General features: G+C 43.9%; 1 protein-coding gene across 1 annotated transcript in view; it reads left to right on the top strand.

The window, feature by feature from the left end:
- Positions 1-26,312, top strand: part of GPR158 (G protein-coupled receptor 158) — a 1,459,961-nt gene that overhangs the window by 573,724 nt on the left and 859,925 nt on the right. The window contains exon 4 of the mRNA XM_086939967.1: positions 24,487-24,704. Within this exon, the coding sequence (XP_086796093.1) occupies positions 24,487-24,704 (218 nt within the window). The remainder of the gene's footprint in view (positions 1-24,486; positions 24,705-26,312) is intronic.

Below are 26,312 nucleotides of genomic sequence, written 5' to 3'. Positions count from 1 at the left end.
GGCGTCATGGTAGAGGTACCCTGACCCTATGGGTGTGTTAGAGATGCGTGAGAAGGACCTATGTTGGGTACAAATTGAGTTATATCATTTGTTTTTTTCTAGTTTGGGAATCTGCAGATCCCCCCATGAGGCTCAGTGTGACCACTGTGTAAATCCACAACAAATTTGCGAGTCTTGATGCACTTTGAAAAAAACCACATTCAGACCATCTCAAACACGCACACAGGTACTCTCACACCCATTTATAGACAGTGACAGACAGTAATGCACCCATTCACAGACGTATGTCGGCATTCACACACCTACTCGCAGAACACTCAGACACCACTCACAGGTCCAGATAGGTGCTCACCCACCCACTTATATACCTATTCAGGCATTGACACACCCACACACACAGACTCACACAGACACTCACACACAGACTCAAATACCCAGTTACAGACCTACACAGCAACTCACACACCCTCTCACACACCCACTCACAGACCAATTCACAGACTCACATAGACACTCTCAGACAACTCAGAGATTCACACAGGTACTCACATAGCCACTCACAGACTCACACAGGCACTCACAGACCCACACAAATACACACCCACCCACAGACACTCACAGACCAACTCAGACACTCTCACTCCTACCCACAGACCCACACCGATACACACATACACTCACAGACTCACACACATACTCACAAACATACTCACAGACCAACTCAGACACATTCCCATCCACTCAGATATCCACTCAGACACCCCCACTCTCCCATACCCATGTAGGTACCTAAACACCCACTGACAGACCTACACAGGCACTCACACATTCACTCAAACACCCACACAGGTACTCACACACCCACTCACAGACCCAGTCAGACACTCACACAGCCAATGACAGACCCATTCAGGAACTCGGATACCCACTCACACATTATTCAACATGTTCCATCAAATGGTTTAGATTGGGGTGGAAATAGCAAATGTAACACCTTTGTTGACCAACACTTCCCTAGAATGGTTTAGATTCAAGTGAGAATAGTATATATAATCCTTTAGTGTCTAAAACCGCTCCCAAAATGGTTTGGATTGAAGTGGAAATAGTAAATCAAACCTCATTAGTGCCCAACACCTTCCCCAAAATGATTTAGATGAAAGTGGTAAAAGTATAAGTAAACCATTTAGTGTCCAACATATTCCCTAAAATGGTTTAGATTGAGTGGGTCTAGTCAATGTCTTCTTTTTAGTTTGTAACACCTTCCTTTGAATGGTTTAGATAGGACTTGGTATTGCATTTTTCACATACATTATTAATAATTGTGTTTTTTAATAATAAATGTATATAACACCGTTTGTAATTTTTATTTTTCCAACATTTATTTAATATAGAATTGCAGATTTTTAGATACATATATATCTGTACACTGAAACTATTTTCATTGTTATATTTAAATTGAATTTTAGTATATTTTATATTAAATAAAACATGCAGATCACTTTTGAACAGTGTTGTACATATCTGCATTTTTCTTTTATTTGTTCAAGTGTGGTGTATTTATTTTTTAATACAGCTATACACTTGTTTCACCTGAAGGTTTGCTAATTTTTAAATCCTTCTTGAAATATATCTTAAATAATACTATATATTGCATTTTTATTACTATTTTTTATAGTTACATAATAGTTTCATATTTTCACATAACTTTTGACACGTTTTACAATATTTAAACATTTTTACAATTTTTAAAAATAATTTTTTTTAAAACACTTTCTATTTAAAACCCCATTGTTTTCAATAGGGAGATAGGTTTTATTTTATTTTAAATGTGGGCCCATTTCTTTTACTACTGACTTAACTTTTGTAGATTATTTGTGTCATTTACATTCATATTCCTGGAAGTGAGTCATGAGAAGATGCTGCTTTTCATTGTATTAGGTAAGACATTTTGTAAGTTTTTTTTACAGGATTTTAGGGGTAGGAGGGATGTAGGGAGTACTAGTAAATGGTAGTTATAATGTTACTTTGTATGTTTTTAAAAGTTAATTTGTAGTTTGTGTTATTTTGTTTACTAGTATTCTGTGTTAGGCTTATTTAGAGTTTTGCAGTACTGTATTATTATAATGTTATGTGTTTTGTATAGTTAATTGCAATGCCTATGTTACATTTGAAGATCATGTGCTTTTTGCAGCTGGGCATTGTATGTTTTTTACAGGCTTATGGATCCAAAGTTATCATATGGACATTTAGTTGTTGCATTTTTATGTGAAGGAAATGGTCTTGGTTTCTAGTAAACCAGTATTTTAAATGTTTGTTTATTTCATTGGATTTTTCAGGTTTCCAGGAGTGTTACTTTTTTTTACACTTTTTTTATGGTTTCCTATGATTTTGGAACGCATAGTTGCATTTACAATGGACCTCTTCTATTTTTGCATTTTTTTTTAGCTTGTTTGGAATACTTTTTCCAGTTTCTGGCCAATGATATTTGTGACTACAGGGATACAGATGAAGATCAACAACTTAAGTTTTATTTAAGTGTTTTTTGGGTGGGAAATGTTATATTTTAATATGTACGTGCATTTGATGTGATTGGTAGTTATATTACATTTTATGTGTTGTATGTTATTGATTCCATTTGATTTTATTTGCAGTTTCAGCTTTGTGGTTGGTGTTTTTTTTGTATTTAGCTAATTAATATGCATATTAATTTAATGCATCAGTGTTATTTGATATTTTAGTTTTTTTTGACTGATGTATATATCTATTTTGGTTTATACTGATTTAAATTTTGCCGTACATTTTTTGGTTACTGTGTTTGTTTATAGTAGGGTTTTGGCTATTGATTTTAAGTTGTGTACTTCCTTATTGTTAGTAAAGAGTTTTACTTTACATTGTAGCATGTCATACAATCCATTGGTTTGTTTTCAAAGTTTAGATTTAATATGGGTAAAAAAATGTCGTATGTGTAGTAGTTGTTTTAATTTTCATTAAGCCTGGGTGGAGTTCTCGGAGTTCCGCTAAGCAGAACTTTGCCAAATGCAAAAAAAAACTCAGCGGCGGTATGTGGAGCTCTACAGCATGTGCGTTAGATAAATGCTGTTCGCGATGATTTTCAGTGCCACGTGTTTGTACGCACTGTGCAATCATCATTAATGGCACCATGCACAAGGCAAGCAGGCTCTGCTTCCTTTCGGCCCATCAAGTAGATTTTTTACTTGAGCTGCAGCTTTCTCAATGCGAACGAGGGGGTTCTCAATGCGAGTGGTTGCGAGCAGACGCAACTACTCGCAATGAGAAATCTGACCGCCCGTGTTGAAAAATCTTGCCAGGAGGTTGATTTTCCACTCTTGTTCTCGCCAACTTGATGTTAACGATCGCGAACGGGGAAATATTTTGCCAGAAGGTGAATTTTCCTCACTTGCGCTCACCAACTTGACGTTGACAAATGCGAGCAAGGATAAAACTCTGCGCCCTCTAAGTGGAGTGGAGTTTTTCAGAACTCCGCCAGCTCCGCATAACACAGAGTGCTGAAAACTCTGCAAACACCACAAGCGGAGCGGAGTTCACTGCCCAGGCTCAATTTTAATGTGGTTTAGTAGTTCGTAGTAAGCGCAACTTTATTAGGTAGCATGGCGTGTATCAAGGGGTGTAGTGTTTTGATATTCTCCATGTATGGTATATATCTGAGTAAATGGTTCGAGGCTCATTTTGAAGGTCCCATCCATCATCCATGTTTGACCTTGACTTAGTTTTAAGAAGAAATTTTCCATTTTATCTCAGCCCCCTGAGCACCAAAACACATGGGAGCGGTATTGTTGGAAAGGGGAGAATCTACCCTTTCCAATGGTACCACTCCCTAGTGGTTTCCTGCTTGGGGATTGACCAGGCGGGCGATCCCCAAGAAGGGATCCACCCACTAACCACCGGGGGGACGGCCGCTTGGGCAAAGTCCTTTGCTTCTCAACACATTTAACTTAGCCCCAGATAGTCTTTCTGCCCCCTAGGGGTGAGATGGGGCAGTAGCCCCAATCTGCCCCCACCCTGCCCCCACAAAAAAGGTAAAATACTTTCTGCCCCCAGGAGGCAGATTCGGCAATAGCCCAGATCTGCCCAGGGGGGGGGGGGGCAGAAAGCCCACTAGGCACCAGGGTTTTTTTGTTAAATACTTAGGGATGGGGGCAGCCCAGAATGAGCATGCCAATGCCCCCCAAAAAACTGCAGTGTTTTTGCCCCCCGGGAGGCAGATTGGACAATAGCCCCTTACCTGCCCTCCCCAGGGGGCAGAAAGCCCACTTGTCACAGGGATTATTCATTTTGTTATAGATAGGTGTGGGGGCTGCCCAGAATGGGATGCAAATGCCCTCACCCCAAAAAACTATTGCCACAGTCTTTCTGCCCCCTCTGGGAGGCAGATGGGGGCAATAGCCTCCTATCTGGCCCCTCGGGGGAAAAAAGCCCAGCAGGCACCAGGGATACATTGTTTTCAAAATTCAGGGGTGGGGGCTGCCCAGAATGGGTATGCCAATGCCTCTACCCCCGAAAAAAATGCCACAGTCTCTCTGCCCCTCAGGCGGTAGATGGGGGCAGTAGTCCTTGATCTGCCCCGGGGGGTAGAGAGTCCACTAGGCGCCAGCGATTATGCTGGCTTTTTTATACATAGGGGTGGGGGCTGCCCAGAATCAAAATCCCAATGCCCCCACCCCCCAGAAAAATAGCACAGCCTTTCTGTCCCCCTTGGAGGCATATCTGGGCAATAGCCCCATATTCCCCCTCCCCAGGGTGGCAATAAGCCCACTCGGCACTGACTTTTTTGGGGAATGTGCCTAACTGTGGATGTTGGGTCCAAGTGCAGCTGGCACCCAAGGTAATTTAGCAAACCTATACATTTTTTGAAACTAGACACCCAAGGGAATCCATGATGTGGTAACCTGTGTGGATCGCACTAAATTCTGCTCCCCAGAATCCCTTGCAAATATCAAAGTTTGTAAAAAAAAACAATCCTCACATTTCAGTGATCGAAAGTTCTGGAATCTGCACAGATCCACAAACTTCTACCCACCCAGCATTCCCCAAGGTCTCCCGATAAAAATGGTACCTCACTTGTTTGGCAGGCCGACTACTAGCAACAGGAAATGGCCCAAAGCGCAATGTGGACCCACCACATTTTTACAGTTTAAACTGAACCTTTTTTTCAAAGTGCCTACCTGTATATTTTGAACCCTAGCTCTGCCGGGACCAAGTGAAGCCTAGCAAACCTATACATGTTTGAAAACTAGACACCCAGGGAAATCCAGGATGAAATGGGTTTCTTGTAAAGCGCATGGCTACTCGGAAGCATCCCAGCGCTGAGCAGAAAACCAGAGTGGGCAACCACAAATTATGGGAAAAGCCAGGTTTTCAAATGCTTCTAGAAGATGGAGTGAATAGGTTCCCTATGGAGGTGAAGCGGGGGAGCATTCCAGAGCTTGGCGACATTGTATGAAAAAAGCCTATCCCCGCTTCTAGCTCTCTTAATTCTGGGCACTTCTGCCAGATGAAGCATTTCGGAGCGAAGACTTCTGGAGGCGTTATACGGACGGATCAAAGGTTTGATGATAGGTGGTCAGTTCCCTTCCAGAGACTTTTGGGCTATGCAAAGGGCTTTGAAATTGATTATCTCTTCCACCAGCAGCCAGTGCAGGGAGCACAATGCGGGCTTCGCAGAACAGCGGATGCTAGTGCCAGTAAGCAATCTTACCGACGCGTTCTGAACAATCTGAAGTCTGGTGGCGACCACTGCAAAGGGGGCTCACAGATATAGGGCGTTTCCAAAATCTTTCCTAGATAAGATTAGAGCCAATAGCAATAACTTTTTTGCTGGAAAAGGGAGTAAGGGAAGTACTTTACGGAGCATTTTAAACAGACTGTAACAGGATGCAACCATCTTCCTGGCTTGGGTTTTGAAGGGGAGGTCTTGTTCGAGCCAAATACCTAAACTTTTTATTTCGGGCTTTGGGACCCGGGCCAAAACCATGCTGACTGGCCATAGGGCCTTGAAATTGACGCTTGAGTGGTTACCAAGCGTCATCAGCTCGGCTTTGTCGCTGTTGAGTTTCAGAGGGGAAAGACTCATCCACTTAGCCACTTCCTCCAGACAGGAGTAGAGGTCAGTTGGCGACTGGTCAGCTTGATTCAATGCTACAACCAGCTGAGTGCCGTCGGCATAAGACACTATATTGATCGCTAAAGGGGCGACGATATCTGCAGGGGGCCATATATATATTAAAAGGAGTAGGGCTCAGGGAAGAGCCCTGAGGAACACCACACTGCAGGGGTAGGGTATCCAAGGTGATATCATCTTCAAACACCTGAAAACAACTTCCTTCCAAGAAGGATGGGGTGACTTGGGGATTCTGGGTAGGGAAACAGTGGGGCGTCCATGCAAGCCATACCTCCCTAGACTCCCAGTGTGTCTAGTTTTCAGGAAAGTGTGGGTTTGGTAGGTTTCCTTAGTTGGCCACTGAGCCTGGGGCCATAAAACACAGATGCAAGGGGGTTCCTTTGGCTCGGCGACCATCTAGGGAAAACTACCAAACCCAAATACATTGGTGTCTTTCATACCGATTTTTACTTGTTTATATTTTCCCAAATGAATTGATATATACCCAGTACACTATAAAAAAAACATTGCAAGATGCTGCTCAGTTATTGGCTCTGAGTTCGTTGGTTTCTAGGTAAACCTACCCGTCTTATATATCCCCTCAACCAGAAGGGTCCAGCGGATGTAGCGGTATATTGCTTTAAAACATCTGTCATACTTAGAAGAAGTTGCAGGTGAAAAGGTTGGTACAAATGGCCGTTTTTTTAACTCATTTTCAATTTTTCCTATTTTTAACTGTTTGTTTTTATAAAAAAAATCTTGAAGGATCTACACAAATGATCTCTTTCTGAATTCAAATTGTTTTCTTCTTTTCTGAAATGTATAGCTTTTCAGGGTCCATTGTTGCTTTCGTACTCACTTCTACCATTAACTGGAAGGAGGTTGAAAGCACAAAAAACCCCAAAATAAGCTATGTCCCAGTAAAATGCCAAAACTGTGTAAAAAATGTTGGGGTTTCTGACAAACGTCTGTCAGTCCCACAGATTTCATTGTAAGCCCAGCAGTGAACTCTAAATTTGGCGGGTAGAGTAAAGGTAGGACATCAGTTGTAAAGTCTTCTTTCACCGTGAAGGCCTTAACTCTGTCGGCCAACATCTAAATTGGGCCCAATTGCGAGTCAGTTGGAACCGAATCCGACAAGGAGGTGGGTGGGTTAGTTCCTGCACAACATCGTAATGAGGCCGTAAATCCCTAATACAGTGCACTGTGTGTGCCCAGGGTATGTAAGTCAAATACTGCTAGTGAGCTTGCAGCACTAATTGTGCCACCCACACAAGCAGCAATGCAAAAGGTTCTTAGACCTGCCACTGTAGTGTCTGTGCGCAGTCTGGTACTGCCATGTCGACCTGGCAAGTGCACCCACTTCCCAGGCCCTAACCTTCCCTTTCTCTTACATGTGAGTCACCCCTAAGGTAGGCCCAAGGTACCCCTGTGGGCAGGGTGCAGTGCCGGTGAAACGTAGGACATGTTTTGATGTGTGTAACATGTCCTGATAGTGAACTACAGAGAATTTCGTTTTTCACTATTGAAAGGCTATCTGTCCCACAGGATAGAATAACAGTTTATAAATATAACTTGGCATGGGACAAGCTAGGAAGTTACAACTTAGTATGCCTGAACCCAGAATATAAAGATGCATATTTTAGAAAGGGTGATTTTTGCATTCTGTGTTTTAAAATACCACTTTTAGAAAGTGGGAATGTTCTTGCTTAGCCACCTTGTGTGCCTCTTCTGATTTGTGAATTGTCTGTTTGGCTTTGGAGTGACAGGGGCTGGGGCTATGCATTCACTGTAGACAGCCACTGGTGAGGTTGAGGTGTGTCCTGCCTTTCCTGGATGAGTCATGGCTGGGCTGAATAGCCCTTGGCTGAATTCAGAGTAGGGGGAGGAGATTTCCTTTACCTGAATGGTGAGGTAATAGAATTTTTATGGTCAATTGTGTCCCCTACTATGTACCCCAACGGTTCCGTGTACGTGCTTCAAGTACATGTAATTTCCCTCCATGACCAGATATGAAGACGCAAATACATTTGCGTCCAACGTTAACAAGTCCTCTTTCAGATCCACAATGAATGGATCGATAATTCAGTTCCTAAGTATGCCGTGCCACCGTCTTTACATGGTGCACTTTCACGTTTTCCTGGCTCTAGCGAGCTAGGCCCTGATTTCTGCCATCGAGCCCTTTCTGCCTTCTGCCTCTGAAAGCTGCAGCCTGGATCTGCATCCATGACCCTTGCCTTACTCCCTGCGTGGCGAGCGGTGCCCGGCTCGGCCTGCTTGCCTGCCAAGACAGTATTCAGCCTTCAAGTTATCTGCTCCGCTCCTCGAAATACATTCCTGTCTAGAGATTTAGGTAAACACCTCCCCAGCTGCAGAGCAAAGGGCCCGGCCTTTCTGTCTCCGTGCAAGTAATTCATAGCTCCTGTTACCATGGTAGGCCCATGGCCCCTCGCATTACACGTAGACACGTAGATATGTAGACACATATGCACGCACTAGCAGTCAGTATAGAATAGCCTCTACCCGACCGACCTTTCCTTCTAGATAAAACAGTTCTCCAAACACAAGATATCAGATATGATTTGGGTTTAGGTTGTTCTGACACACCAGACTTCTGTCTCCCCTTATAGTGCTAAATGTCAAGTCCCCTTCACCCTCCAGTTCCACGTCAATCACACGTCATGTTCCCTGCGCGCGCATCCAGCCCAATATTTCTGCTGACACTGCAGGATTCCTCTATGAATCCACCCACTTATGACACTTTCATGTGACGTTTCTAGCACACACCTCCGTGTACGCCCTCGTGCACGCCTCCTGTTACGCACATGTGTTCTTATCTCGTTTCTTTCAGCTGTTACGCCTTCTGTATCCATCACCATTGTATGCATTTACTATATATATTGTGAACTGTTAATAAAGCATTGTCTATCCCTTCCTGAACCTTCGAGGTAAAGGAACACGATACCATGGTTCGAACCATTCCATTACATGGAATAAAACCCTTATAAACTCAGATGCCACGGACTCTGCCTCTCATTTGATTGAGCTATTTTATTGAACTTATACCGCATAGAAATTCAGTATACGGTAAATATTTATTTACCACATAATTTGGCGCCCGAATAGGGACCCCTCCCCCACCTTACACGCCGGCGATGCATCGCAGGCCTTGCCGCCTGCCACAGCCGTGACGGACAACTACGCGTACCCGCAGGATTTCCTGTATCTCCCTCAGGCCTACGGAGGTGACGGAGACTGCGATCGACATCCAGACGAGGCGGTGAGGAGTGCGGAGGATCCCGACCAGAGCCCAGCCGAGAGAGCAAGGTCCGAGGTGTCTAGAGGCCCACCAGTTCCGAAGTACCTACGTCACGTGTCGAGTCGAGTCCAGTCCGGTCCAGTCGTGTCGAGTTTCCGAGGCCTTCCGCTCTGTGCTTCCCGGTGAGTACCGTTGCTGGGGACGCATCTAGACGGGTGCATTAATTTGTATCCGGTCAAGACGGGTTTGGGTACACAGACCCGGTCTGCACTGTTTTAGCAGTGTATCTGTACTGTTTAGCAGTATATCCAGTATCCAGTTATCTAGTTATTGTTCGTTCTGAAATGTTTAAATGTGTATTAATGTCGTGGTATGAGTGATTGTTTGATCTTCATTATTGTGTTTATTGTATTAGTTGTGTCCAAGTCCGAGTAAGTATCAAGTATCAAGTATCAAGGTTCAAAATGCCACTGTTTACTAAACTACGTCAGATAGGAACTAGGAAAGGGATACTTGAGGAAGCTGTTCCCATCCCACCCAGGGACACTCCCGGATATTTTATGTACCACAAGCATGGCTTAGATGCCATATTATATCTCGACTTGTGGGTGGATTACACTAAAGACTTAGCAGAGAATCAGAGATGGCCCGTTACAGGGACATGGGATGCCGAGTGCATCATGAGAGTAGAAGAAGCATTGTGGAAAAAGAAAGCCAGACAGTCACAGAAAGATGCCATCGAACTATGGCGTAAAGAATCACATAGACGGACAGAGAAAGCACTCAGAAAGACAGAGAAAAGCAGAGAGGATTCTGAAAAAGCCAAAGAAAAAGAACTACTAGAAGAAGGAGAACGAGTTAGAATGGAACAACACGATAGACGGAGTAATGCTATTTTGACAGGATTGTATCCAGTCCTGGCCGAGGGCCTGCCCAAGGCGACCCCGGAAACACCGAAAAATCTGCCCCCTCCATTGGTCCCGACTAAATTACATCACAAGACCGCAGCAGATATTTTCCTTTCTTCCTACTTAGACGATGTAGCTCCCGCATATACCCATGTACCACCTGCTGACTTTAACCTACCCCATGATCATCTGCCCCCGGGTCCGCAACAACCGACCCTCCCTGCACCGCTTCCTGCACCCGTACCTGTTGGTCCCCCTATTAATCCGCTTAATCCTTTTGGGTCTAGCACGGTCCAGGTTCCAACTACGTTACAGCCGAGACCGACCTTACAGTCAGGTTATGCCCAAGCCTCCGCTTCAGGAGGTGCTACAGGAGGTTACCGCACCCCGCCACAGTTACAACGAGTGACAATGAGAGAATTCGCAATGTCGCGAACACCTAAAGGTGCCCCAGCCGAAAAGCTTAGAGAACAGCTCACAGATTGTAGATATGACACAGTGCCTGGTAAAACAGGGCCCATGCTGTTAGCTTCCCTACGTTTAAGACGTGTTACAGAACATTTGCAATTGCTACCAGAAATGCCAGACCATCTAGACCATATGTATCATTTTATTAGAACAGGAGAAGGATCAGAGTGTGTTGGTGAAGCCATGTCACGTCAGAAAGTTGAGAACAAAGGTTTAATTATGCGATTTTTGGTTAATTGTTTGATAAGGGAACAAGATCAGACAGGCTTTCCGCAAGAGGAGATGGATAGATTGAACAGATGGAGTCAGAATATTGCTGATGGTAAACATGATAAAGAGAGATGTGTACATGCTATGGTCAGAAAGATTCGTAAAGAAATAATAGCAATACATGTCCGTCGAGAGTCTGAAGAGCCACTCGAATCAGACGATCAGGACTCCTCACAGGAGGATGAACCAGAGAAGACAGCAGAAATTTCGCAACTAGCAAGTAGAGACATGATGGCATATGTAGGTAGAGAGAAACTCCCTAGACCGTATCATATTGATAGGCCCTTCGATAGACCCATTCGGTTAGAAAACAAGAAACGTTACCTTTGCCCGATACCAGAGCGATGTACCCTTGAACATGTATTCCAGGTTACTGACAAAGTACTGAAAGAAAGAGTAGGTTATCACGAACTCAATACTCTACGTGATCAGGAACTAGCCCGGTCCGCAGTACAGTGGGCCGGAGATGATAGCATATATAAAGATGATTCAGTAGTGCAAACATTTTTAAGTCTTACTCCAGAAGAACAGCGACTAGCTGGTATATACATGACCCAGCACCTCATCATACAGTATGAAAACGAAGCATCTGATCCAGGTCCGTTATATAATTTACTGCAAGACTTACTCCTGAGAAGATGGAGAGGTCTAGGTACCGATTTAATTGAAACAATTTTAGAACAACGTCACAAATATAGAACCTTCTTGACTCCACATCTTGTTTCCGTCCCACCACCAGTCAGGAAGCCATTTCACTTTCACTTTGACAAACAGAATCCTTTACGAGAAGTACATCCAGTCAGGAACACGGATGATACTCTTACATGTGTGTATGTGTACACGCCCATAACTAAAATGGAATTATTGGAAATGAAGAAAATAGTGCCTAGTCATGATAAGGACCCTGCAGGTTTTCACCGTGAAATAAAAGACATGTTACTCATGGGAGATTACACCTATCCCGACATTATGAAGATATTGAAAGTATTATTGCCTGCCGGTATTTACGAGAAACTCAAAGAAAAAGAATGGGAGGTGGGAGACCAAAAGATTGATTGGGTTGCATTAGAAACTGAAGAGACTGGTCGTACCCCAGGTTTAGGGCTTGGGGATAAAACTAAAGCATTACCAGGTTTGTTAGTACAGGTTTTGCCACGTTTGTTAGCAACTAAAAAGGAGGACTGGGATGCAATCTCAGCCTGCAAACAGAAACCCGATGAAGACACTAGTGATTTTTATTCCCGATTTGAGAAATGTTTTATTATTAATAGTGGCCTGAAAGCAAGTAGCGAGTCATACCCACATCTTTTTGTAAGCAAATTAGTCGAGAATTCCCTGCCCCAGGTTAAGAACCGTGTATTGAAAGTCGAAAGTACATGGCAAGCAAACACGCCTTCCCAAATGTTACAGATGTTACAGTACCACCAGAACAGAATCAGGGAAGAACATGATCACGAACAAAGACGTATGAAGGACACGAAAATGAAAATGCTAGTTGCTCAGTCAGTTCCAGCTGACGGTCAGAAAAAGGGTATGACACAGTCCAATAATTCGTCAGCTCCTGTTAAAGGGACATGCAACTATTGTAAACAGTCAGGTCACTATGTAAACGATTGTGCGGTCTTGAAGCACAACATAGCCACAGGTAAAACTAAAGAGAGACCGCGTCCTCCTAGACAGGACCAGGTCCAACAACACGTTTCACAGAATGTTCAGCCTATGCAGATTCCACAACAGACCGTAGCGGTACCACAGCCACAACCCATTGCCGCCACACAACATGCAACGCAGCAGATGTACCAATATGCACAATCCGACTATCCCGATTATCAGCGATACACATGAAACAGCCTAGAGAGGGAGGTTGGCTTGCCTCTTATTGAGGTTCCTGTAGATCAAGAGGGTCCTTATGTACATAGTCAAGTATTAGGAAAGGATAGAAAGTTTTTGATTAACACAGGGGCAAGCAGAACGACAATCAGTCACGACGAGGTTCCAGGGGCACCCCTCTCAGGCTCACAGAATGTTTCCCTTGGATTTTCAGGAAAGCCCATTGTTAATGAAGTTTCAAAACCAGTTCCCCTTGCAGTTGGTCCATTGTCACGTACTACAGATTTGTTGCTCACGAAATCATGTCCAGAAAACTTGTTAGGTATCAAGACACTGAAAGCTCTAGGAGCAGTAATTTGTTGTTCTCCGGAAGGAATAAGACTGTTTCTGCGTGACTTTAAGGGTCACTATGTGTTGAGAGATATTGATTCCAGATTACAGAATGTTCCTGCACATTTATGGGCACAAGGCCCCACTGATGTAGGTTGTATGCACATTACACCATATCGAGTTACACTCAAACAAGGAGTGGTACTACCACGAATCCGACAATACAAGTTACCACCAGATGCTGTAGTGGCTTTACTGAAAATCATTGACGAGCTCATTGCACAAGGAGTGGTTGTAGAAACCGACTCCAACGTTTGTAATTCCCCTATCATTCCGATTCTTAAACGCACTGATCCGAATGCACCTCCAGTTTATCGATTAGTGATCGATTTGCGAGAATTGAATAAATGCATTGTACCGCAGTACCCTGTGGTTCCAGACATCTCTTCTTTATTGACAGCTATTGATTCTGAGGCAACGTTCTTTACTGTAATTGATCTGAAGAACGCCTTCTTTAGTGTCCCCATTGATCCGGAAAGCCAATATCTTTTCGGATTCTGTTTAAATGGCCGTAGCTTCAAATTTGCACGCGCACCTCAAGGATTCACAGAAAGCCCCAGCATCTATAGCCAAGCATTGAAAAGACAGCTTGACAGTATTCACATGCCTGCTAACACCGCCCTACTACAGTACGTCGATGATCTATTGATCACCGCCCGAAGTGAACCAGATTGTGAACAAGCATCACTGACAGTCCTGTATTTCCTGGCTGACAACGGACACAAGGTGTCTCCTTCGAAGCTACAATTCTGTGCCCAGCAAGTGGTGTACCTTGGGCACTTGCTGTCCAAGAGGGGGAGACAGCTAACACCTGACCGCATCCAGTTAATTGTAAACATGACACAACCCAAGACACAAAAGGAGGTACGGGCCTTTATAGGCCTCACTTCTTACTGTAGACAATGGATCCCTCAGTACGCATTTCTAGCCAAGCCACTCATACAGTTGACAACTCAGGAGGCAGCGACATCGACTGTCCTCCCTTGGACTCAGGAACATACACAAGCTTTTGATGAATTAAAGAAAGCCTTATGTCAAGCACCTGTTTTAGCAACACCATGTTACAGCAAGCCTTTTACACTTTTTGTCACAGAACGCGAAGGTACTGCATTGTCAGTACTCACCCAGGATCAAGCAGGTTCACACAAACCGTGTGCTTATTTTTCTAGTACATTAGATCCAGTAGCCCAGGCTCTGCCTGTGTGCTTGAAATCTGTAGCAGCAACAGCTCTAGCAATTAGACAAAGCGATTCCATAGTACTAGGACACCAATTGACAGTACAAGTTCCACATTCCGTGGAAGTTCTTTTAAACAGAACACAGACTCAGCACTTGACTATAGCCCGACTGACAGGTTATGAATTGACATTGTTTCAGCCACACATAGAAATCAGACGTTGCAATACATTGAATCCTGCTACACTTTTGCCATTAAGTGAGACAGACCCTTTGGCACATGATTGTGTTGAAGTCATTACCATTACGACGAAACCCAGACAAGACTTGACAGATATCGCATTACCAGATCCAGACCTGACACGTTATGTGGATGGTTCATGTATGAGAACAAGTACAGGAGAGTTAGTGGCCGCATATGCAGTCACGACAGAAACAGAAGTCATAGAAACACATCGCATTGACACCTTGTCAGCCCAAGCAGCAGAGCTCATTGCTCTGACTCAAGCCTGTATGCAAGCAAAGAATAAGAGAGTTAACATATACACAGATTCACGTTATGCATTCGGAGTCGTACACGACTTCGGTGTACTCTGGCAAGAAAGAGGTTTTTTGACCTCTCACGGTGCCAAGATCCAGCACGGTCCCCTCATTCAAGCTTTGTTAGAAGCAATACATTTGCCTACAGCTATAGCCATCATGAAGTGCAAAGCACATACGAAAGTTACAGATACCATTTCCCAGGGTAATGACCTGGCAGATCAAACAGCCAAGCATACAGCTCAGACTCATACTCACACAACTGATATGACAAAGACAGTAGTCCAGACACCGACACATTGCATGACAGTTAGGGATCCCGCCCTAGATGTAATTGACATACAGACACATGCTACACCAGACGAAATCAAGAAATGGACTGAACTAGGAGGGGTACAGACAGAACAAGGATGGGTGACGAAGGGAAAAGCCACATGGTTTCTCCCCGACTCTATGGTTCAAGTTATCATTAACACAGCACATAGTCCTGCACATTTAGGAGAAAAAGCCATGTTAGACAGTATTCAAAACCTTTGGTTCAATAAGCATTTACCAGCTGCAGCAAAACAGAAAGTGCGTACTTGCACGATCTGTTGTCAGTTCAACCCAGGTAAAGGCATTCCCGTAGAGCAAGGTGGATTTCATCCTCCCGATCACCCTTTTGAAGTCCTCCAGATGGATTATATCCAGATGGAACGTTGTCGAGGATTCAAGTATGTCCTCGTAGTTGTATGTGCACTTTCCCGATGGACAGAAGCATATCCAGTCCCAGATTACACTGCTCCGACCACTGCCAAACAGCTGGTACGTGAATTCTTCCCACGGTATGGTTTGCCCCGTATCGTGTACTCAGATAATGGTCAGCCATTCTCGTCCGAGCTCATGAGGCAGGTATCACTCCTGCTAGGATATCAGTGGAAGTTCCACTGTGTCCGACATCCCGAGGCAGCAGGTCTCGTAGAGAGACACAATCAGACCCTGAAAACACGTCTCGCCAAAGTGTGTAAAGAGAAAGGCGTAGATTGGATAGTAGCCTTACCAGTTGCTCTTTTTTATATGAGAATGATAGCTCACTCTAGGACAGGGCTATCCCCGTACGAGGTGGTCTTTGGCAGGCCACCAAATATGTGGGGGACGCCTCTGCCTCGTAAGATCACAGATGTTGACTGTAATATGCTGACAGATTACCTTGCCTCCTTGATGTCTGCACTACAATCATGTCGTTCACAGGTAGCTGCAGCCTTTCCCGACAACACCGAGGTGAAGCCACACGAGATCGTCCCTGGAGATCTAGTCTTTATCCGGAATTTCGATAGGAGGAGTCCGCTGGAGCCCCGCTGGCAGGAGCCGAAGCTTGTTTTATTAACCACAAGGACAGCAGTGAAAGTGGAGGGCCGCAAAGGCTGGCTCCACTCGAGTCACATCAAGAAATGCCATGGACTTCCGCCAAGTACAGACTCCCAGCCCTGCCCCATTCCAGAGACTGATACTAAACTCCCCCTGGTAGAAAATACTCCTTCTCAAGAATTTCGAATGAAATTAAGGTCTAGCAAGTCAGACAGTTTAATTGTTTAAGTCCTCCCCTAGGTGAAGCGGTTAGACAGGTTCCTGACATGTACAAGTTAGACCCCAATAGAGAGAGAGATAGACAGAAACAGATCAAGAAACAAAAATATTGTAAATCTCTCCGCAGCCACTGCATTGTGACATTATTGATTATGTTTTTTCTGAGTCTTACGATTATTATTACAAGCCTATTGTTACACATGTACTTCCCTATTTCTATACGTGCACATTCTTCCTCAAATGACACTGTCGAGCATACTTTCAGTGAATTGCCCCCTCACGAGTTATCATATCGACTTGCGCTGCGCAACAATACCTTCATCAGTATGTTACATCATTCCCATCAGACCAGCAACGCTACCAATTGTTGGATATGTGGCCGACTCCCTCCCTATCAGAAATACAAGGGAGTTCTGCCCCTCTTTCCGTACCCGTTCACACACAACGGTTCCTGTGGTGCATGGTTTAGTTTAATGAATTCTTTACATTCTGATTCCATAGTTTACCAGGGCAATTGGGTATGGGGAACTCTGAACACAGTTATGCATAAAGCATGTTTCCCTGACAAGGAGGGTCTTCCACAACGGACAGGGACCGATCTAGAAAACGAAGTATATGGATTAGGTAATTTTACACTTAACCTCATGATTCTGAATGTCCAGTCCGATACAAAACCAGACTTACCTGCTATGTCCGTATTACCAGTCAAAGGTGAATTATGTGTCAGAAAGAATGGTTCAGTACACCTAGGTCATAGTGAATGTACTACTGTGATCGAATTCAGTGATAAAGGCAAGTCTACATTCAAAGCTTCCCGCCATTCCTATTTCATTTGTGGTCATACAGCTTATATACGCTTACCTCTAGATTGGGATGGTACTTGTTACATTGCATTCCTTCTGCCACCTGTTTTCCTAGCCCCCCCTGATTATCATAGGGACTCCCATCTAGTACACAGTAGATCCAAGAGAGATCTCCCGATTGTCGACTATACTGAAACGGCATGGGAGCAGTATACAGACTTCAATAAAGGTTTCTTTCCCTATTTAGGTACTGTCTCGAATAGTAAATTGATACGTAAATTAACCAGAACCCTTGAAGCAGTAGTAAATGAAACTACTTCCGCCTTAGGCAACCTAACAGAGGAACAGTCTGCTATGAGACTTGTTGTTCTTCAAAATCGTCTCGTTCTTGACGTCATCCTGGCCGATAGGGGCGGAGCTTGTAGAGTCATCGGATCGAGTTGCTGTGTTTTCATTCCAGAAAACGCGCCATCAGTATTTAGAGCCATAACCCGTCTCCATAAGATTGCAAGTCAGATACACCAGAATCCAGGCACCTGGACTTGGTCCGGTTGGCTCTGGAGCGTGTTATCAGCCTGGGGATGGAAAGTCCTATCCTTCCTCGGAATAGCCCTTCTCATAGTATTCAGTTGTTGTTTATGTTTACAGTGTGGGCCAGCGATTTGCGGCTTGTGCGCCACATCATGCATTCCCCAACCAAGTTCACGTTCTAAATCCCGGCAGAAAAAGGAAGAGCAAATGATGCTATATGAACAAATTGATGAACTAATGAAGATTGATATATCATGAAGGGTCCGTAGGGGACAAGGAGGGAATGAGGTAATAGAATTTTTATGGTCAATTGTGTCCCCTACTATGTACCCCAACGGTTCCGTGTACGTGCTTCAAGTACATGTAATTTCCCTCCATGACCAGATATGAAGACGCAAATACATTTGCGTCCAACGTTAACAAGTCCTCTTTCAGATCCACCATGAATGGATCGATAATTCAGTTCCTAAGTATGCCGTGCCACCGTCTTTACATGGTGCACTTTCACGTTTTCCTGGCTCTAGCGAGCTAGGCCCTGATTTCTGCCATCGAGCCCTTTCTGCCTTCTGCCTCTGAAAGCTGCAGCCTGGATCTGCATCCATGACCCTTGCCTTACTCCCTGCGTGGCGAGCGGTGCCCGGCTTGGCCTGCTTGCCTGCCAAGACAGTATTCAGCCTTCAAGTTATCTGCTCCGCTCCTCGAAATACATTCCTGTCTAGAGATTTAGGTAAACACCACCCCAGCTGCAGAGCAAAGGGCCCGGCCTTTCTGTCTCCGTGCAAGTAATTCATAGCTCCCTTTACCATGGTAGGTCCATGGCCCCTCGCATTACACGTAGACACGTAGATATGTAGACACATATGCACGCACTAGCAGTCAGTATAGAATAGCCTCTACCCGACCGACCTTTCCTTCTAGATAAAACAGTTCTCCAAACACAAGATATCAGATATGATTTGGGTTTAGGTTGTTCTGACACACCAGACTTCTGTCTCCCCTTATAGTGCTAAATGTCAAGTCCCCTTCACCCTCCAGTTCCACGTCAATCACACATCATGTTGCCTGCGCGCGCATCCAGCCCAATATTTCTGCTGACACTGCAGGATTCCTCTATGAATCCACCCACTTATGACACTTTCATGTGACGTTTCTAGCACACACCTCCGTGTACGCCCTCGTGCACGCCTCCTGTTACGCACATGTGTTCTTATCTCGTTTCTTTCAGCTGTTACGCCTTCTGTATCCATCACCATTGTATGCATTTACTATATATATTGTGCACTGTTAATAAAGCATTGTCTATCCCTTCCTGAACCTTCGAGGTAAAGGAACACGATACCATGGTTCGAACCATTCCATTACATGGAATAAAACCCTTATAAACTCAGATGCCACGGACTCTGCCTCTCATTTGATTGAGCTATTTTATTAAACTTATACCGCATAGAAATTCAGTATACGGTAAATATTTATTTACCACAATGGGCCTAGCCTGCCTTACACAATAATGTCTCCACCTCCTGCCAGGAAGCTGCACCTTAGAGGACAGAACTGGTTTTGAATTAGCACAGAGCCTCTCTGACACCAGAGAACAAAGAGAAATTGACTATAAATGTTGTGGCCCAGACCCTTGAACTTTAGATTACTGCTGAACTAAGGAACCTGCCAAGAAGAAGAGCCGGAAAAGCTGAAGGAGAAGAACTGCCACTGTACTGTGTGCTGTTGGGGTTGTCCTGCAGTGGTTGCTTCTGTCTTGGGCAGGGAAAGGACTGGACTGATTTTTCATCATCCTGCTGTTAGTTTTCTCCAAGGGCTTGAAGTATAGCGTGGCTCCTGTTGGAAGTCTCAGGGAAAGAAAAGACTTCAGAGAATACTTCTGGACTCAAGAGGAACCTCTGCCAATGTGAAGAGCCGGGAAAACTGAAGGAGAAGTACTGCCCCGTTGTGGGTTGCTGTCTTTGGCTGGCCTGCAATGGCTGTTTCTGCCGAGCAGAGGATAAAGACTTTGTTCTGTGCTGTGTCGCCTGCTCGAAGAAGATCTCCAAGGCCTTGAAGTAGAGCTTGCCTCCTGTTTTCAAGTCTCAGGGATACAAAGACTTTACCACCAGCTCCCCTGAACTTCCTTGCTGGGAGGTATGACCTGGCAAGAGGTGCCTGTTTTGCTGAGTTGGGCCTCTGGAGGTTGTTTCTGCTGTTGGGAGCTAGAAAAGAGACACAACTACGAGAAGCGCGATTCATCCGCACCTGTTTCCGATGCATCGCCAAAGAAACCGATGCAGCCCCTCCCCGTGGCCGTAGAAATCACTGCACGCCAAATCCCATGCACCGATCTCCGAAGTACAAGATCATTGCACCCATTCCGACGCAGGCCCTGCAGTGCAGCTGCAAGTACCAACGCATTGTGAGACCGCAGCTGGAGAGGCCAATGCATTGTTGTTGCCTGCCGCCCCATCGAGGACCGCTGCATCCCCTATCAACATGTAAGAAACTGACGCATCACATCCCCTTCAGGAAGAAACCAACGCATCACCTCCCCTTCAGTAAGGAACCCACACTTCACCTCCCATGGGTGGTAGTGAGGAATCAAAGCATCACCTCCCCTGGAGTGAGGAACTGACGCTTAACCTTCCCTGGGCGTAAGGAACCAACGCCAACCTTCCCTGTGGCTGGTTTTGTTTATGATTGGGACACATCCAAGGTACTTTGTTTTAAAAGTGGTGCATCTATAGTTTGCTATGGACAGAACTGTTTCTACCTTCTTAACGTAATATTTTGATTATTGTACTGTGGAGTTTTGTTGTTTTGATCTTGTTTGGTTTAGGTAAAGATGACTTATTTTTCTAAACTGGTGTGGTGTCCATTTGTAGTGTTTTCACCTCATTACTGTATGTATACAAAAATGCTTTACACACTGCTTCTGAGATAAGCCTGTCTGCTCGTGCCAAGCTACCAAGGGGGAGAGCAGGAGTTATTTTAGAAGTCTATCCCCTTACCCTGTCTAGGAAGAAGGGTCCCTAATTGGTCAAAGTTACAAACCATTGCAGAGAGATCATCATTTCTAACAGAATGGCAGTACATAAACACTGTTGGGGTGGGCAAGCCACGGCGGTGCTTGATCATGGGTCTGTAGTCTCAACTCACAGATCCAATACAATAAAGGGTTATTGTTGTAATTTTTTCCATTTTCAGGAACTTTGACAATCGACTGCTTCACCATAGATACACCCTGCACTGCCCTGCATTGATCCTGAATAGGGTTTGCATAATAACATCACATTTTTATACACATAAAATTCTCATAGGCATGTGCATGGGCATTGTGACAATTATGACTTCATTATTCAAGCTGATGTAAGGGCCAAGTAAACTTCGCCGTGCTGCTCTTTTAAAACTTTGGAGTGGAGAAATGGATTGTTCTACCCTTCCTCTTGCTGGGGCCTCTGGGGTTCAGAAGGACTGTGCTACCTAATTAACTTCTGACTTTCCCCATGCACTTATTTTATTCTGACATTTCAGCCTTCATTAATAAAAGGCATGTGGGCAGCTTGAAATAGTCTCATGTTAACAAGAAGGATAAACTAGGGCAGGATTTCTTTGGACTGCTTGTCTTTAAGAGCCAGATGTACCCACCACACCCTCCTATGTAGTCTCCTAACTCCTACCCCATTCTCTAGTAGAGGGGATGATTGGTTTAGAGTTGGCTCTTCAGCCACCACTACCCTATCCACAACAATGTATCTATTGACACTGTCCCCATCACCACATGTCTTATGTACACTTCTTCTCAGATAGATTATGAGCTCGCTTTGGTAGATTTGTGCATTTCTTCCATCCTCTTATTCAAGGAAGGAGAAGATAAGCGATCCATGAACATCACTCTGATCTTGTTCACTGATACTGTGTTCCCTCAGTCGAGGTATGACCATCACATCCTCCAACTCTTCATGATCCTGAAAGCGCTGTTCCACCATTTCAAAATGAGAAACCCCTTAACCAAACCCATTACAAAATGAAGTGTAAGAAACCCAAGATTAAAGAAACGGGTGAAAAATAAAATAAATACTAAAAAAAAAAAAAAATTGAAAAAATACAATAAAAATTCAATTTCCCCAGAGGATACTAAACACAATGAAACAATAAAAAAAAATACAACTTAAAACTGAAGACAAAAATACACTAAGCTGTCTCAAAATTCTCACCTCAAATTTCTTCCAGTTGTTGACCTGCCCTTTCTTAACCTCCCGTAGCAGAGAGCAGCAGTTTGGTAGGATACTCTGGGATGGTATTATCATGAAACCCTGCTGCATCTTGTGTGGGAAGTTGAACTTCATGTAAGCTTCTTTATCATACCCAAACTCTCATGCGAGTGGTTATACTGTCCTGCAAACTCACCCAGTCATTGGTTATAAAATCTGCAAATGCCAAGATTATACTGTTCTCACTCATGTTTTTCTGTCTCGCCACATATCACGTTAGGTACATGGGAGTCCTCATGTGAATACTTTTGTGAATACTTCATAAGTGAGCGACAGACAGAGGGATTGTGGTTTGGGACAGCCCCCTTCAGCCATTGGCTCTCATGGGTTTTTTCATGGTTTACCATTGCTTGGTTGGGCTATCCATCAAACCAATGGCATTTTCAAATAAGGTTACATTGTTGCACTTCTGTTCACATTAGGAGTTGGTGATTGGCCTAAAGAACCAGTTCAGTACAGTTTGTCTTTTTTGGTTTCATTTTATGCATCATTCTGATGTTCCCTATTTGTATCCTTATCTGTCATTTGGTCTCTAATATCCGTCTCTGTCCTTGCTTGTTTTCCTTTTCTGGCCTTACACACTGGTAGCTGATTTCACAGTTTGCGTGAAATACCTTCTGTTACACAGCTAAAGTCCTGTTCGAATACCTACTAATACCTACCAATATAAAGTTGATTTCCTAGTGACCATTCAAGAGTTGCCATCAGAGCCTTATTAATTACTACCTCCAGCATAACACAATATTGGTATATTTATTTAGGATACATAAAATAAATACATCTTTAGAATCACAAAAGTGAATATGCTATTCATGTGTTAAAGCTTAGCTCACTGTGTGATATTGCATGCTGAAAACAGAAGCAGTCATGTTTTTCCATTGTCTCTTTCCACTTTTAACAAAAATCTGCTCCATTTATATGTGGTATTCTGAGACTTATGGGGCAGTGGTGGATCACTGTAATACCTCTGTAAGTGCCTAATGTACTGCAACCTACTGGTAGCAAAGACTTGTGTTTGGTACAAGGGACCTCTAGTAGCAGCCTGGGGTACTGCAACCTGCTGTAGACAGAACTTGTGTTCGGCTCACAAGACCTTACGTACTAGCCTACGGTGCTTCAGGTAGCTACAGCAAAGCCTTGTGACTCAATTTTCCTTTAGCAACTATAGTGCTGCAGCCTGAATCAGGAAAGAGCCAACTGCAGCTTTTCAAAACTGATTGCATGCAAATACCGCATTTAGTAGAGGTTTTGTAATGCTTTCTGTGTACAAACATTTTGTCGTTGACAGGTGCCGAGTAAGAAAACAGCAATTAATCAGCTTGAGCATGCCACATGAGCAAGCGTTGCCAAAGCATGTGTCTGGTTTGCATTTTCACTTCCAAACCAGACTTTTTGGCTTTGGCAATGCAAGGGGCCTCATTTATGAGGCTGTGCGTCACTTTTACGCCGCCAGTGCGTAACTTTTTGTGATGCACCAGTGGCGTAAAAACGGCGCCTTGTTGCGCAATATTTCCAAAGTGACGCATCTAGGTAGATGCGCCACTTTGTAAACCCCTGCACCACATTATACCTGCTCCAGGTATAATGTATGCAAGGGGGGCGTATTGACGCAAGAAAGGTCGTAGAAGTGACGCAGTGAAATCTATGAGATTTCACTCCGTCACTTCTAGGACGCCGTTGCGTCCAAATCATACGCCTGCCTCACAGCAGGCGTAAGACTGACGCAGGCCCTTTCACATGGGGCTTGCCCCTTGTGAAAGGACGCATTGCTGGAGTTGCGTCACTTTTGTGACACACTCCAGCTATGCGTCACTTTTGAGCTTACAGATACGTCAGAAATACTGACGTATCTGTAAATCCTTGCGCAATGATGCGTCATATTGTAAATATGACGCATCATTGGGGTCGCAAGGAGGGCGCAATGAAAAGTGACACATCACTGTTTTCTCGCAGCGATGCGTCACATTTCATAAATGAGGCCCACGGCTTATTGGTTTCACAAATGTTTTTTTTTTTATTTACCGTAAGGTGAAATAACTATTATAGAGAAATGGCATACAAACCTCTTTGCTTACGAAAATGCTGATGTCTGCTGTACTCTTCTTTTAAAAGGTTAATTGTTATAAGAAGAGAACAAAACTGCATTTTAATGAGTGTGCTCATTATATTACACAAAGTAATTTCTTTACTGTGTCTTTCAAAGTACAAGTATCCAAGAAGAAATGCGTAATAGCATGTGCACCGAGTGACCGAAATACATTTTGTAAATGAGTATGTGAATGCGAAAGAGGGGCACAGTCTTTTACTGTACTATGCATGATTAAATATGTCTTCTTGTTTGATGTTTCAGGAAAGGATGCAGATAATCGTTTTTCTAGAGGTGAGATGTCTGAAGAAATCTATGAGTGTCTGCCCTGCAGGGAAGGGTGTTCCCACTGCACAGATGACACTCCTTGCTATGCACAAGAGGACCCCTATTTACGGGTCGCTATCATCTCATTCCAAGCCTTTTGTATGCTGTTGGACTTTATTAGCATGCTGCTTGTCTACCATTTTCGCAGAGCAAAGGTAACCAATATTGAATTAATCTTGTTTATGCACATCATTTTCCATCATGCCGTGAAATGTTGATTCAGGGTTGTTTGTTAGGTTTGGTTTAGGGACTGGACGCCATATTGGATCATGAAACATCCTGAAGTAAAAATAACTTCGCATTGGTTATTATGACAATCATAACTATTGTATCTATGATTGGTGATGGAAACAATAGTGAGTGGATGTGGGAACAAATATTTTCTTTTTGAATGAAAATATAACACATCAATTTAATTGAAAGTTAATTTCGCATACTTAATTTGCATAAATATGGCCTAAACACAGTGCTGGCATCACACATCCAAAATCTACTTTATATTTTTGAGCACCTTTGCACACATTGCATTTGCCCATGCTGTGCTTCTCATTATAAAAAGTAATTCTGTTGTCATCAGAGCATTAGAGGAACATGATACTGTTTACCAGTTTTTCATCTATGGGTGTCTTGCTTAGGTTTATGCTGGATGTTCTATGTAATACATAAACTGAGGGATGGAATGCTTGAATTAATCTCAATCACCTGTAATTACCGGGGGGCTGCAACCCACTCTATCATTTTTTCCCACCATGCCATCTCATATTAGACCCAGCCATTTGCAGATCAACCTTGGTCCTGCTTCAGTAGCTACAAAACAGGGTAAACTTGCAATTGTAAATTAATGGCCAGATGCCCAATATGCTTTGATATTAAACATATTAATGGTAAACACATTATTACAGTAAACTCTAACCAAGGGGCAGGGAATTCCCTTACAAGGTGGGGAAAGTGTATGAAGTTTGGATGTACCCACAACCTGAAGGTTTGTAGCTATTTGCAAACTTGTTTCCAACCCACCCGCATCAATCAATCAGTAGATTTGTGGAACGATGCTTGACGCCCATAATGGTATCCAGGCTCTGGCAGGATCCAGTTAATTTGGCAAATAGCCAGGTCTTCAGGGACATTTGGAACTCTGGAAGAGATGAGGGGGTCCATAAATAAAAGGGTAGCTCATTCCATGTCTTTGCTGCTAGGTAGAAGGAGCAACCTTCACATCAGTTACGTCTGATGTGGGGTGTGAGTGTTAGAGCAAGGGGCTAATGCAAGTTTAGGTTGTGGTTCAAGTGGAGGTACCCAGTTGTGTAGGGCATTGTATGCAAGGGTCAGGAGCTTGAACTGGCATCTTTTCTGTACAGGGAGCCAGTGGAGTTCTCTAGGTAGTGTGATGTGGGATCATCTAGGGGGATCCAGGTCATGTCTGGCTGTAGTGTTCTGTATGGTCTGTAGTTGATGGAGGAAGTGAGTTGTGATCCCTCCCTAGAGAGTGTTGCTGTAGTCCAGTCGGTTGACGATGAGGGCCTGGGTGATACTGCAGATTTTATTAAGCATTTCCTATACAAATCCACATCTTTTCAGTTGTACAATACAGTCTTACAGTTAGTCCATTTAAGCGAGACGTTCTTCTGTCATGACTTTTATACATTCATACAGTCCCATCTTGAACCGTGCATGCTACTGAGCTAGTTACTCCAATATTACTTGCTCTGGCCCTACCGTTAAGTAGGCTTTAATTGGTTTGTAACAATTTGTTTGTGCAGCAA

The sequence above is a fragment of the Lissotriton vulgaris genome, chromosome 10, assembly GCF_964263255.1.
Source record: "Lissotriton vulgaris chromosome 10, aLisVul1.2, whole genome shotgun sequence".
NCBI classification, from domain to species: domain Eukaryota; kingdom Metazoa; phylum Chordata; class Amphibia; order Caudata; family Salamandridae; genus Lissotriton; species Lissotriton vulgaris.
The sequence above is the reverse complement of the archived record's forward strand: the minus strand, read 5'-3'. Positions and strand labels throughout refer to the sequence as shown.